At 37.0% G+C, this 15,764-nt stretch overlaps 1 protein-coding gene across 7 annotated transcripts in view; it reads left to right on the top strand.

Moving 5' to 3' along the window:
• The first annotated feature begins 421 nt into the window (after positions 1 to 421).
• Positions 422 to 15,764, top strand: part of ppip5k1a (diphosphoinositol pentakisphosphate kinase 1a) — a 96,049-nt gene continuing 80,706 nt past the window's right edge. For 6 of the 7 annotated variants that reach the window (XM_049471139.1, XM_049471142.1, XM_049471141.1 and 3 more), the window contains exons 1-4: positions 422 to 475; positions 11,698 to 12,150; positions 13,257 to 13,452; positions 14,752 to 14,842. In XM_049471139.1, coding sequence (XP_049327096.1) covers positions 12,001 to 12,150; positions 13,257 to 13,452; positions 14,752 to 14,842 — 437 coding nt within the window. In that variant the 5' untranslated portion in view covers positions 422 to 475; positions 11,698 to 12,000. Of the gene's footprint in view, positions 551 to 11,697; positions 12,151 to 13,256; positions 13,453 to 14,751; positions 14,843 to 15,764 lie in introns of all 7 variants that reach the window. The other variant, XM_049471140.1, reaches the window with a different exon arrangement.

The raw sequence follows: 15,764 nt of genomic DNA on the forward strand, positions 1-15,764 counted from the left end.
CTTTCCGTCGGGAAAATAAATTGTTGTGGTCTAAAAACAGGTGCTTCAGTTTCATTGTCCAACCCCTGTCCAACCCCTGTCCAACCCATGCACCCACAATGTTGTGTGCATTGCAATATTTTAAGCAAAATCTTGTGCAGAACCGAGATGAGTACAGTGTATTAGTCTGGTCTTCTAAAACCGTTGCAATTTCTCATGTGGCCCTTGGGGAAATTAATTGTCCAGCCCTGATACAGCAGAGCAGTGGGGTATTTCTGTAGGAGGCTCCCTAATTTTCGTTCCCTATAGAGGGGGCCTCCGGCGTTTGGATTGAGCTGCACCCGGCAACCGGCCTTTTATTGGACAAAAAGTCGTGATAGCTCCGCCTTTCCCAGAAGCTGCGCGTCTATTGGCTGTGGCGTTTGTTTATTTCAGCCACCTCAACAAGTTCGGCTTCACTCGCTGCCTGTCATCGAGCTGAAGCGCGCGCCGCACTGTGAGTAAACCTCGTATTTACAGATTATAGAGGCGGATTCAGCGCGGATTCAGGGCTGATTCAGGGCTGAGGGAGGTTAGTGATATATTCTCAGGCGCTGTCTTACTCCTGTTCGGCTGATATTAAACCCAGGCTGTGGTTTAGTGTTTATATTACAGAGCTAGCTGAGCCTGAGGACTAGCTTTAGCTTCCCAGCTAACCTGCACTGTTTAATGTCTCTCTCCTGATAAACAGTAATAAAACTAATATTCACACAGACAGGCTACACTTTATACACTTTACACAGCCTGTTAATTACAGCTTTTATATAATCTCGCCATCCAGTACAGACAGTCTTCTCTGCACAGTGGAATATGAGGTTACATTTATTATTGTGTATTTTTTCATCGTTTTAAAATTATATGAAATATAGGGATAGGCGATCCAGGTCCGGAGAGTCAAACTCCAGCCCAGGATTTTATTCCACCTGCCTGAGCGGCCCTGTGTGGAGCTCAGCTGCAGTGGCTCCGCTGAGGCAGCTGGAATAAAATTCTGGACTGGAGTTTTAGGCTCTGGACTTGGATCACCTATATCTTCTTATACATTCACATATTCATATATTTAATATTCATTTTCAGGGTTTATTTAAGTAAATACTCAGCTGTTTCAGCCTCAGCAGCAGAACAGGGAAGATAAACTGCTGTGTAACTGAATGACCTTAAACCTCAGCTAGCTCTGAAATGATCAAACTCATATCAGTGACCTGCTGCTGAACACAGGCTTCATATCACTGCTGTCTTCACCAAGCTGCTCAGTATTCAGAATAAAAAAACACCAATCATAATAATATTAACAACAACAATAATAATATTAATAATAATAATAATAATAATAATGAGAAAAATAATATTAACAACAATAATAATAATATTAACAATAATATTATCAACAATAATAATATTAATAATAACAATAATAATAATAATAATAATAATAATAATAAGAAAAATAATATTAAGAACAACAACAATAATAATAATAATAATAATAATAATAATAATAATAATAATAACAACCAAACAACAATATATTACTATTATTAATTGTACTATTATTATTATTGTTATTATTGTTATTATTATTATTATTATTATTATTATTATTAGCATATTGCACTCTCACTTATCTGTATCCCTAAAGCCTCTATACTGTTAATGCAGTTGGCCAAATCTATTACTCTGTAACTCGTTGTGCAAAATAATGTCCTTTAATATTTATTCTACAGCAGATGTTCTTTTTATATTCTGTATATTACTGTCAACTCACACTGCTCTTACAGATCAACATTTAATTTGCATTGCTGCTCTTATTACATGCATACTACACTTCTAGAATAACTAAGATAATAATCGCAAGCCATCAAACCAAGCTGAACTGCTTGATTTTTTGCACCAGAAGTGGCGTAAAGTTATCCAAAAGCAGTGTGTAAGACTGGTGGAGGAGAACATGCCAAGATGCATGAAAACTGTGCATTATTTGAGGTCTGATTCTCTGTTTCTGCAAATAAGTGCTCTAAATCACAATATTTGTATTTGTAATTTGGGAGAAATGTTGTCTGTAGTTTATAGAATAAAACAACAAAGTTTATTTTACTCAAACATAAACCTATAAATAGCATAATCAGAGAAGCTGATTCAGAAACTGAAGTGGTATTCATTTATTTTTTTCCAGAGCTGTACATACAGATATTGATAGATATGCTTATACTTCTATCTGTACTACCTGTTATGGTTATTACAGCTCCTCTAATTAGATGCTCAATGGCTCTGTACCTTTATTCTGCACAATGACAAAGTTTATTCTAATCTAATTAATAATATTAATTACATTTAATAATACTAAGATTAACAGTAATTGTAATAATAACAACAACTAGGAAGAAAAAGCCCATTAACAAACTTTAATTTGTTGGAAAAAAGCTGGAAAGTTATAGAACCTCAAATTAGGGGTGGGCAGTATTATATCGTATACAATATATCGGGACACAGAAATATCATGATATTAAAAATCGATATCGTGATAATAGGGCTGTTCTGTCTTAAAAGTAGTCTATTATTTACTGTGAAGCTTTAGGTGTATTTATTGTATAATTGTTTTAGTTTGCAGTTTATATGCATGCACTAAATATTCTGCAATATTATTTGCTGCATTATATTATTTTATGCTATATTATTTATTTTGCCACATTATGATTATGCTGTTATACTCTTATACTATATTCCTGAATTTTTTTTTTTTTCTGCTTTTCTATATCGGCAAGTATATCGTTATCGTAAAAATACCCTGAAATATTGTGATATTATTTTAGAGCCATATCGCCCACCCTTACCTCAAATCCACATCTTCAATTTCACTGCCACCTTAAATTTCTGCATAGTAGTAAAGCTGTTTAAATACAGCTGTTTTCACAAACTCTTGAATAAATGTTGGCACCTAAAACCCTTGGTTTCACCAAGTTCCTTCTTTAGTTTGTGCGAAAGTCTTTAGTTACACTAATCAATTTCACACTATTATTAGACTAAATCCGGCTGCACCACAAGTATGCTTTATCTTACCTAGATAACTCATGCACACTCATTACACTGTCACCTTTACATGACGACAACAAATATACGTCAGTCAACATCCTGTCCTTGAAACGCGGTTGTCAGGCAGCACAGATGAATCCCACAACATGTAATGAAATAGAAATGAATACATGCTGGTATATTAGTGTTATATTAGTATTTATCATTCCTTCTCAATGACAGAATATGTAATAAAAAAAGCAATTTCTGAATAACAGACTCAGTAACAGCAGCATCAGTTGGTAAGTCGGACAGAACATTATCATGGCCTGTTAAAGTAATAATATATAGGTTTGATATGTTATTAAAACAGTTATTATTTATATAGGTGGAGGATATATTTGTATTATCTGAAATAGTTATGAGAAGGATGCAGTCTGTCTTGCAACACCCAGCAGTGAAAGTTATTCCAGTCACCCTGCTGGAATCGCTCCAAATGACCCGTATACTGGTTTAATTGGTTTAGTTACATCTTACACCTGCTGCTCAGGGGTGGGTGTAAATATTTAGTAGCTAGTATCTGCTATGTATATACTAGCTTCTGGGGTGCCTTTTCAAGCCAGCTTAATAATAAAAATAATAATGTCTTTACATATAACCTTTCATACATAAATGCACATCAGAGTGCTTCAAAGATTGATTGAATTCTGTATGGCCACCATTATTTTCCAGCACTGCCTTAACTCTCTCGCATGGAGTTCTGGTGGATGTTAGAAACCTTGTGCTCTTGCACCTTTCATTTGAGGATGCCCCACTCAATTGTGTTTAGGCCTGGAGACATACTTGGCCGGTCCATCACCTTTATCGTCAGCTCCCTCAGCAAAGCAAATGTCGTATTTGAGGTGTGGTCGTTATTGTGTTATAAAACTGCTGTGCAGTCCAGTTCCAAAGGTAGGGGATTATGCTCTGCTTCAGTGCTGGTCAGATTTCAGCTACCCAGTGCTGGGAGCGTTCATACAGCTCCAGACCATGAAGCTACCACCACCATGCTTGACTGTAGACAATGAACATTTCATGGTACTCTTCATCAAGGTGCCACCACACTGGACACCATCTGAGTCAAACCAGTTTGTCTTGGTCACTTCAGATTACAGGACATGGTTCCAGTAATCCATGATCTTGGACTTCTTGTCTTCAGCAAACTGTTTGCTGGCTTTGTTGTGCATCAGCTTCAGAAGAGGATTTGATGCAGTGCTTGGCATATGGTCTGAGCACTGCAGGCTGACCACCTCCAACCTCTGCAGCAATGCTTACAGCACTCATACTTTTATTTTTAAAGCTAATCTCTTGATATCACACTGAACATGTGAATTTAGTTTCTTTGATTGACCATAGGGAGGCCTGTTCTGAGCACAACCTGTCTAGTCTTTGTGGAGAGCAACATTCTCAGAGAGTTTTTATTCCGTGAGGTGCCATGTTGAATATTCAGTAGCCAGTGTAATAGAACTGTAAGTAAAACACAAAATTTAACAGCTCTGATCCCCATTCACACCTGAGACTTTGTAACTCTGAACACATGACACCAGTGAGTTATTGGGTGTACTCACTTTTGTTGCCAGTGGTTTAGACATTAATGACTGTGTGTTGAGTTGAGCAAATTTACAGTGTTACACAAGCTTTACATTGACTACCTTACATTGTATCAAAGTGTCATATATTCAGTGTTTTCCCATGAAAAGTTATAATCAAATATTTACAACAATATGAGAGGTGTACTTACGTTTTCATGTTATTGTACTTTGTACTAGTAGCTACATAATGTAGGCCTTAAACATTAGAATTCTTAAATTAATTTAGAGTTTATGCTTTATAGTATCAAAAATAATTTATTGTGTTATACTTTGTTTTGTAATTAAAAAGTTAAACAGTTACTGACTTTTAGGTCTTAAAATATAAACTACAAGAAGCTTAAAGTTTTCACTGTTAGGTAACAGTAGCAGAGACTGTATGGCAGGGTAATGATGCACAGTGCTGGGTGAGAATAATGAGATGTAAATATTAGGGGTGTCACGATTTCGATAATTCATCGAAATCGATCAAAATTATGTCATGGTCTTGAGCATCGAAGTGTAAAACAGGATCGACGATCCCTCCCGCAAATGGCACAGCACACTGTAGCTCACAGAGCAGCTCTTTCTCCAGAGAATGTGCACATTCTCATCTTCTTAAAGAAAAACTTGAAAATATAAAAATAACAGTTGTTTTGTCTAGCCTCAAATATGTTAATAGTTTTGGCATCTTAAGGAGCATCTTTCTCTCAGATAAAGTTAATAATATATCTTTATTAAAGAAAAACACTTCTCATTCTCAGGGACTGAAAAAGTCTTAAAGTCTTATTTTTCATGTTTAACTGTTATAGTAGGATAGAGTTCAGTTTGTTAAGGCCCTAATTGTTCTATTATTCTGTACACGGCTGTTCCTGTATTTTGTTTATTATTTATTTTGTTATGTTGCACATTGCTGTTTTAATAGTGCACACTGCTGCTACCAAAAAGCCACTAGATGGCATTACAAATATATCCTAATTAAATTATTTAAAACTGACCATTAGTGCCTAATGTGGTGTATTACAGATCACTTGTATCACTTTGCATCACTTATATCAAGCCCACCTTTTGAAATAAGATATTGTAAATTTGATGAATCAAACCAATGACTGACCATAGACTAATCTAAAACTGGCATAGGCCTCTCTGCTGTAAAAAAAAAAAAAAGAAAAAAAGAAAATTGAATCGTGACACTAAAATTGGAAATAAAATCGCAACGAGGATTTAGAGAATCGTGACACCCCTAGTAAATATTAGAGTTATTAAATGATCCACAGCTGCAGCAGTGTGAAGGTGTTGTGTTGATTGCACACTGATGAGTTAATGAGTTGAGGTTAATTTGGAGAAATGCTGGAGAAAGCTGTGGATTACTGTGCTGTAACTTGAGAGAAGTGGTTTAATGTAATGTTATCCTCCTCCTCCTCCTCCTCCTCCTCCTGCTGCTGCTGCTGCTGGTGGTGTTATGTACGGGCGCTATAAAGCAGTGTGGGAAATAGACAGGTGTGCAGACTGCAGGTATAAGATGGAAATCTTCCATGGAACAGTTTGGAATTACGTTCACTAGGAAACTTCACAATCCACCTTTTGTTCTTTCTGTGGGAGAGGTTGTGTATTGTTGGAAATATTGATTTGCTGATATCCTAAGATAAGCTAACGAAGGCGGTTCCTAAAGCAACTGATTCAGCATTACTATTAATATTATACCTGCTGAGCTTATCAGTGTTTTATATCAGTACACTCCAGCAGAACAATGGACTTCTGTGCTGTAAAGTTATATTATTAGGAGTGTAACAAAAATAATATTTCTATTGTATTATAATCACAATATTTTGTTTTTCAATGTTGTATCGATTTTCAAAAACACAGTATACATTTTTATTTATTAGTTAATATATAAAGATTGGTGTCAGAAATGGTTAATTTAGTGTTGTTTATAGCATGCCCACTAGATACATTGTTCTGATTGGATAAACAGTAAGTATTGTAGGTCCTTGTCAATACACAGCCCTAAAGTAAAAGCCACGATCCCAGATCATTAGATTTTACCAAATCTGATGTATGTTTCAAGCTGTTCACACAATTCTTTAAATGTGACCCGTAGCTGACATTTGAGTAAACATGCTCTGTGTAACTGATGTTCAAGCGCTAAACTGCTGGGCTTCACGTGAAGTTTCGGTTTCATCCTTACCAGAATCTGAAGAGCTGTGGATGAGTTCAGGCTACAGCTGAGCTCAGTGTCACAAGATGCATTTAAAGCAAAAAATACAAATCCTTAAAACCACTTCAAAAGCTAAACAGATGAACAACTCAGTGCCACTGGAGAAGCATTTAATTACTAAAATCTGTTAAAATTTAAAATCTTATCAGCATACCATCCAGAAACTTATCACATATGGTGACCTCATGTTAGTAAGGTATAGAGCCAAAACCTTGTTCTGGTGCAGAGAGATTGAGGGATGCTGGATGTGTTGATAGGATGTTTCTCTCTTTCTTTTTCTCTTTCTGTCTCTCTCTCTCTCTCTCTGTCTCTCTCTGTATTCAGTGTGTGTGTGTGTGTTTAGTGTGTGAACTGCTGAGCAGGTGTAGGATAAAGGAGGATTTCCAGTAGGTGTTGTAATACTCGGTGCAGGTGAGGGCTAATCCTGTTATGTATGGAACCAGCTTATCTCAAAATAAAATGTATGTGCCAAGATCTAAAACATCTGCACAGATTTTATTATGAGATTCAGATGGGCTGTGTGAACTTGTTTTACCCAAAGACATAAACATTCATACAAATCAGATTACAATCGCCCAGCAAAGAGGATGACACAAGATAGCGAGAGAACAAAGTGAGCAAGAGAGAAAGAGAGATACAGAGGGAGAGAGAGAGAAAGCGATACAGAGGGAGAGAGAGTAAGAGAGAACGAGAGTGTAAGAATCAGAGAGCTATGGGAGAGAGAGAGAGAGAGAGAGAGAGAGAGATGGGGAGAGTGAGAGAAATAAGGAGAGAGCAAAAGAGAGAGAGAGAGAAAGAGAAAAAGAGAAACTCGTCCGATTGGCAGATGTGATCCAGACATCACATGATCGTATTGGGGTAATAAACATGCGCCCATAGACTAAGACTCATCTCTATTTTTTTTTTCTGAGCATAATTTCAGATTTTATTAAAAGTATGCTTGTTTGGAAAAGTCAAATAATGTAATGAAATGTAATGTGACTCTCTTACAACAAAACTGTAATCAATAAATAACCTGTTATTTGCATAACTGGTGAAATTTGGTGAAATTGTATGCATTTTTAATATCACTATATCTATTGCATAATATCTAAATAACAAGTAAATATTGCAATGTAAATTTGTCCCAATATCGTGCAGCCCTGGTGTCTACAGAAATACTTAAGACATATATTTTATATCCCCGGTGTGATTGGTTAATTGCAGTGTGTGTAATTGAATGTACCGTGTGTAAGGGCAGGTTTTGCAGTAGGTTGCTGAGTCAGTAGCAGCTGAAGCTCGGAGCTCTGCGTCAGAGATCTCCAGGCTTTCTGCTGCAGCAGATGTTTTGTATTAAATTAGCTGTGGGTTGTTCTCTCAGCTTTCAGCATATAGTTATTAAAGCATTTGTTTCTCTGTGTTGATCTGAGGCGTGTAATTACCTGTGAACTAATGCTAAGCTTAGACAGGGAAAGTTGCTGCTGCTGTGCTGCAGGTTAGGTGGGACCCTGTGTTTAGGAATGGTGTTTGTTTTTTTTAGTCTGTTGGATCTGCTGAGGTCGGGACAGAAGCTGTGATATGAATGCAAGCATGATAATTACAGCGGCTGCTTGAAATTCTCACAGTTCCAGAGAGACCACCTCATGAGCAGACTCTGAGCTGGACCAGACTGCACTATTCAGAGTGGGGCTCTGTATCGGATAGGGGTGTGCTGTATTGTGATTTTAAAAATCTGTTCAGTAGCAGTATTCTGTATTGAAAGCAATTTAATATTTATCCTGAGACTTCAGGCCAGATTATATTAATAAAAAGATGCAGGGGGGTTGTTAGCCCTTCTAAGTGGGCTCAAGCTCCTTCAGAACATGTCCCAGCACCCCTAAAATTAAAAGCAAAAAGTCATAGATGGAAGTTTGTCTCTGAAGCTAAAACAATGAAAAAGATATTAGAAAGTAGATCATTAAACAACATTTTGGTCATACTTACATTTTCAGATTATCAAACAAACTTAAACATCAAACAAATATAATCTGAGTAAATATAAAAAGCACTTTTATAAATGATAATTTAAATTATCAAGAGAAAAAACCTATCCAACTCAATCTAGCCCTTTGTGGAAAAAAGTGTGTCCCCCCCCCTAAAATTAACTGTAATTAATCACACTTTTTGTAAAACTGAGTTCTATTTCACTACTAAACACAACCAGGCCTGATTACTGCCTGACCTGTAGAATCAAGAAATCACCTAAATAGAACTTGTCTGACAACATGAAGCAGATAAAAGATCTCAAAATGCAACACACTATACCCCGATCCTAAAAAAAAAGTCTAAAACAGATAAGAAAACAAAGTCATTGATCATCTATCAGTCTGGAAAAGGTATAAAGTCATTTCTAAAACATTGGGACTTCAGAGAACCACAGTAAGAGCTATTATTCATAAATAGAGAAAACCATAGAACACTAGTGAACCTTCCCCTGAGTGACCAGCCTACCAAAGTTAATCCAAATGGGCATGGACAACTCATCCAGAAGGTCACAAAAGAAGCCAGAACCACATTTAAAAAACTGCAGGTCTCACTTATCTTAGTTAAGGTTAGTGTTAACGATAATAAAAAAGAGACTGGGTGAAAATTGTATCCATGGGGTGAGGTTCCAAGGAAAAACACTGCTGACCAAAAAGAACCCAAAGGTCTATTTCACAATAGCCAAAATACATCTTGATGATCCCCAGGACTTTGGGTAAATATTCTTTTTTGAAAATTTTGGAAGGTATGTGTCCTGTTACATAGTAAAACTACCACATAGTTTCTGAAATAGAACATCATACTGAATACAACTTGCTGAAACAACATGATGGAACCAGAAAGTCTGTTTACCAGACAATCCTGAAGGAAAATGTCCGGCCATCTATTTGTGACCTCAAGCTCAGGCGTATTTGGGTTCTGCAGCAGGACGATGATCCAAAGCACAAAAACAAGCCCACCTTTGAATGGCAAAAAAAAGTCTAGTCAAAGTCTGATTGAGATGTTGTGGCGTGATCTTATGCTGGAAAACCCTCCAAAGTGGCTAAACAATTTTAAAACCGTTAATAAAAGAAGTGGAAACAAAATTCCTCCACAGACAGGTGAAAGACTCACTGCCAGTTATCGTTAAAGCTTGATTGGTGTTGTTGCTGCTGTGGGTGGCAAAACCAAGTTATTAGGTTTAGGGGTAAACCCGTTTTCACACAGAGCTAGATTGATTTGGATATTTTTTTCCTTTAATAAATACAATTATCATTTAAAAAGTGCTTTTTATATTTATATTTATAGTTATCTTTTTCTGATATTAAAATTTGTTTGATAATTGGAAAAATATCAGTTTGAAGAAAAGGCAAAAATCTGTTGGGGCAAATACTTTTTCATGCGACTATAAGTTTGAACCCAGAGTGTTGGGTTCCTTGGGTGCTCATCGCCCCTAAAACCTTTTAGAATCACCCCAGAAAAGGTGTAGAGTAAAATAATAAAGAACATACAGTTTTTGTTTTATTTAGATCTTACCAAGTAAACTTATTTGCATCTTATTGTTAAGAATTTTAAGCAGGGCTATTATATTTTATAATTTCAGAGTAACATATTTCAGCTATTATTATTAAAAAGTATTTAGAGTTGGTCACTTTAATATTTGGTTGGATCGCCTTTAGCTTTGATTGCAGCACACATTCGCTGTGGCATTGTTTCAATAAGTTTCTGCAATGTTAAAAGATTTATTTCAATCCAAGATCTTGCAGCAGCATTGATGATGGTAGAGTCTGACCACTGCACAAAGCAGCTCTTCTCCATCCAGCACATCCCAAAGATTCTCAATGAGGTTAAGATCTGGACTCTGTGGTGAACTCTCTCAATCCATGTGTAAAATGATGATCTCATGCTCCCTGAATCACACTTTCACAATTACAGCCCCATGAATCCTGACATTGTTATCTTGGAATATGCTCATATCATCAGGGAAGAAAAAATCCATTGATGGAATAACCTGGTCTATATTCAGTATATTCAGGTAGTCAGCTGACCTCATTCTTTCAGCACATACTGTTGCTGAACCTAAACCTGCAGAACAACTGCAGCATCAACCAACCCCACATCATTTACTTACTTACATCCAGGTGGAGACTTTTTTTGGGCCCTGTGTATTCTATATTAGTTTTGTATTGTTTAGGTGAATAAAGGAGCACCTAAAAAAAACTGGTCTAGTGTTGTAAGTAGGGGTGTGCCATATCGTATCGTACACGATAATATCGTCAAAAGTTTTAAATATCGTGAACAATATTATACCCTGAAATATCGTGCCATATCACCCACCCCATTTCCCATTATATCTGCTAGACACAGATTATATCTGTCCAGTATCATTAATTTTACTTTAATTCTGGATATATGGAGATATTTGGAGTGCATTATTATTAGTATTACATTCTGGATCATTGACATCTGTTACAAATCTGATAAAATCATTTTATTTGTTTATATCTCAATTAGGGGTGTGCAGTATTATATTGTATGCAATAATATTTTTTTTTTCTTGCAGTGTATAGTGTATTTTTTTTAAATACATTTTTTATAGTGTTTTATCATATCGCTAAGAGTATCGTTATCGCGAAAATACCATGAAATATCGTGATATTATTTTAGGGCCATATCGCCCACCCCTAGTTGTAGGCATTATACAGTATTTACAGCACCTGCTGTAAATCAATAAGCATCGCTGTATTCAAGCTGAGCGCAAAGAGCAAAACACTTTAGACTAAAATATATATGTTTTAGCCTGGTAGTGCCAGTGTGTGATGTAAGTTCGTTAACGTTTTACAGGTTTTTTTTGTTTTTTCTTGTTCACAGGTCAGAAGTTGATGCTCTTGTCTGTGATTTGAGTCTGCTGCCGTGGATCCGAGTTCTGGAATGATTCTTTATGAAACCAGTCCCAAGACATCTGATCACCCGTCCAGTTCTCTCTGCTCCACTCTCACCCAGCTCCCTCTGGACCCACTCCGACCCCTCCTGCTGCACTTCTAGCTGCTTGCCCCGCGCAGGGAAAGCTGTTCCCGGGCCCGGTGCCCCCTCCCCACCCCTGGCGGTGGCCCACGCTGAGTGTTGGCGTGCAATGGCGCGGCGGGACGCTAAGGGTTGCCGCTGCGGACTGTGATGTCGGAGCCCGGCAGCCCCGGCGAGAGCCAGCGCGGCGCTCCCAGATTCTTCGTGGGCTGCGAGGAGGATGAGAGCGAGGGCCTGGACGGCTACGGCAGCATGAGGACAGACATGGAGCTGTACGAGGACAACCAGGAGGCAGACTCGGTAAAGACACGCCAACTTTCTGGAATGTGGAAGAATGTGATCAGTGTTCGGAATAAACAGTAGACACTCCCTGTCTCATTTAGTGTCTTCAGTGTTAATCTCTAATCTGTTAAATAGTACAAATAAAGTATAATTGTTAATAAGAACGTGAAATTAATAAAAAAGTGTCCAAGCTTTGAATGGTAATGTATGTTAATGTTATATTTTTTTAACCATATGATATCAATTATGACATGTACACTGACATTCCAAAAGTCATAGGGCAGAAATTGCACCATATATACACCAAACAGCCCGAGAATAGCCCACCAACCAGAAATATGTAGCCAACAGCATCCGTTGGCAGTTTGTCCTGTGGGCACTGATGAAGTACTAGAGAATGACCAACACTGTAAACTGTGCAGCAACAGATTCAGATCTTCTGTCTCTGACTTTACTTTATCTACAAGGTGTTTCAGCTGTAGGTAGGAGTGTGTAATAGAGTGGAGAACAGTGAGAGATTAAACACAGTGAACTCAGTTAAGAACTCCAGCAGCACTGCTGTATCTGATCACCACCATCATGCTACTCAGTGCTAATCACTGCAGTGCTGAGAATAATGACCCTCCACCCAAATTATAATGTTAAGAGCTGATCTGTGTTGGATTTCTCTCTTGTGGTGTTCTGAGTATTGAAGAACAGGGTGAAAGGAGGAGAATAATAAAGTACAGACCTACAGTCTGTAATTATTATACAACTAAAAAGGGTTCTGAATGATCAGTGGAGCTAAAAAATGGTAGATGGGTTTAGAATTCTGGATATAAACAAATAAGTAAATGTAACTACACAAAATAGTATAAGTAGCCTAATCGTTTCAGCATTAAGTTGCTCTTAAGGTGGCTCTTAATTCCTGATCCAACAGAGAATTGGACCTCCTCACATTTTAACCCTGGGATTGAGTGTAACCTTCTCCCCCAGGAGCCTGTTTATGTTGACCTCACCGTCAGACTCTGTCTAGCCTCAGCTTCTTAAGTGTAAAGATGTTGACAACTTGTTAACGACTGTTTTGGTTGGTGGTAATGGCGATGCTTGTGCGCTCCACCCTCCTCACTGTTGTCTCTCTCCAGCCTCCTGAACGTCAGATTGTGGTGGGGATCTGCTGTATGATGAAGAAGTCCAAGTCCAAACCCATGACTCAGATCCTGGAGCGGCTCTGCAAGTTTGAGTACATCACTGTGGTCATCTTCCCGGAGGACGTCATACTGAACGAGCCGGTGGAGAAATGGCCCCTCTGTGACTGCCTCATCTCCTTCCACTCCAAAGGTCATTGTTTGTCCTACTTAAACTTTATTTTTAGAGTCAGAATAGATATTTGTTTGCCAAATTCTAATCTGAAGATCTCGGAACAGTCTCCAACAATCTCCAAAACTTGAGTCTTTCCGTTTCATGTGTTGCTGTCTGATGAAGGACTCTTGTCTAAACTCAGAGCCTTAAGATGTTAGCCACGTATTTGTTTATTTACAGTTGCAAGTAAAAGTATGTGAACCTTTTGGGATTACTTGGATTTCTGCATAAATTACTATTTAAAGCATGTAGATGCTCTTATCTGGGGAGCTGTTAACTTGCAGTTTCTGAGGCTGGTAACTCTGTTAAATTTATCCTGTACAACAAAGGAAACTCTTGCTCTTTCTTTTCTGGGGCAGCCCTGATGAGAGCCAGTTTCATCACTGTATTTTTGATGGTCTTAAAAACTGCACTTAAGGATACGCTCAAAGTTTTTGAAATGTTTTGGGTCGACTGACCTTCATTTCTTAAAATAATTGTTTTCTTTATTTAGTTGAGCAGTTCTTGCAGTAGAAATGTTAGAGAAGGCTGGATGCCGGTGTGCTAATGTTGCATTAGTGATTGGGAGGGGTGCAGAAGTCAGAATGCTAATGCAGTGGTAGTGATGTTGCTCAGAGCCTGCAGCTGGAGTGTTAATGCTGTGGTAGCAATGTCCGTATTGTTACACGCTTTGACGCATACATTAATGTAACAAATTCACATTGCAAAAGTAAAAAAAAGTCCTTTAATTACATGACGTGCATGTAATAAAAAGAATGTAATTTACTGTGGTCTGCATGAAAAATCTACCACTGCTGATGCATTTCGTCTGCGTGTAAAAACATTGCAACAAATTCTGTTTATTGTGAAAGTGTTTAAATGTTGTGATATACTTTTACCATATGACCTACCTCTATTAGTGCATGATAACCTACAACACAGGCATCAGCTTTTATACTGGTCATATTGACGTCGGAATTGTGCTGTTTTGACCAAAATATATTGGGTTATCAGTGTTGGCTGTATCATCCAGCCATAGACAAATTACCATGTAGCTAAATTTAAATATGTTTGTCGGTCCCGCCCTCCAAAACAGTACCAGTTTTTAATGTTATATTAATTACCCACCCCTGGCTTAGACCATAACCACTGTGCTTCCTTCTAAAACCAACAAATCTGTTGAGTTTCAGTATATACTGATTTCTCTCAATGTCTCCAAATTCCGAATGCATTTGCTAAATCAGCTGTTTTCTCATTTGATCTCTCTTTGTATTAAAGTTATGTTCTGTTTATTTACAGGCTTTCCGTTGGATAAGGCAGTGAGTTACGCCAAGCTCCGCAACCCACTGCTCATCAATGATCTAAACATGCAGTATTACATACAGGACAGGTAGGACTGAACCTCAATCAGTATCACCTATATAAAACTATGTGATATGAGAAAATATTAATGTGTGAAAGTATTAAGATTTTATTTCTTACAAAACTGGACTGATTAATGAAAACACAGTATGGATTTTTATGAATAGTTTGCGTGTAATAATTGGTAGCAGACAGTGATTAATTTATTGTTCTGATCAGACAGCACTGTTCTGAATGGTTTGAAAGTAGACTTTTCTTTTACTTTTTTAGATTTTATAAATATTTTTGTAAATATGATATTTTTTATTCTATAAAAAAACTTTGGTTTGCTTACAGTATAGCATTATATCACAATTTATTACATTTCAACTTCTTTATTCTTATACACTTTTTCATTACTTTTTTTACTTCTATTTTCTTCTACATTTTAAATTAATTCTGGAATGAATACAGAATACTAAAATACTGTGAAGAAACACATAAGGAGTCATTTAGTAACTTTAAAGTGTTAAACAAACCAAAATATGCATTTAGTTGTCTCTTAATTGGGGAGCTGTTAACTTGCAGTTTTTGAGGCTGGTAACTCCTTTTGATGGTCTTTGCAACTTAAGGATACTCTCAAAGTTTTTGAAATGTTTCGGGTTGACTGACCTTCATTTCTAAAAGTAATTGTTTTCTTTATTTAGCTAAGTATTTCTTGCCTGAGACTGAGAAAATCCAGCCAATATGTGCCAAAATGTCATCTAATCAAGAGGTGCTACTTAAATAAAATATAAAATATATATTTTGGTTTGTTTAACACTTTTATTTTTACAAAAGAGTTTAATATGTTTTTTTATAGTTTGGGTGATTTTAGTATTAATTCAGAATGCAAAACATTTTGAAATAAGGAAAACACTAAATTTAAGGAGTTCAAACTTGTGACTAGTGGGGTTGTGTCGTACTGTGTC

Source organism: Astyanax mexicanus, chromosome 23, assembly GCF_023375975.1.
Source record: "Astyanax mexicanus isolate ESR-SI-001 chromosome 23, AstMex3_surface, whole genome shotgun sequence".
Classification (NCBI taxonomy): Eukaryota; Metazoa; Chordata; class Actinopteri; order Characiformes; family Acestrorhamphidae; genus Astyanax; species Astyanax mexicanus.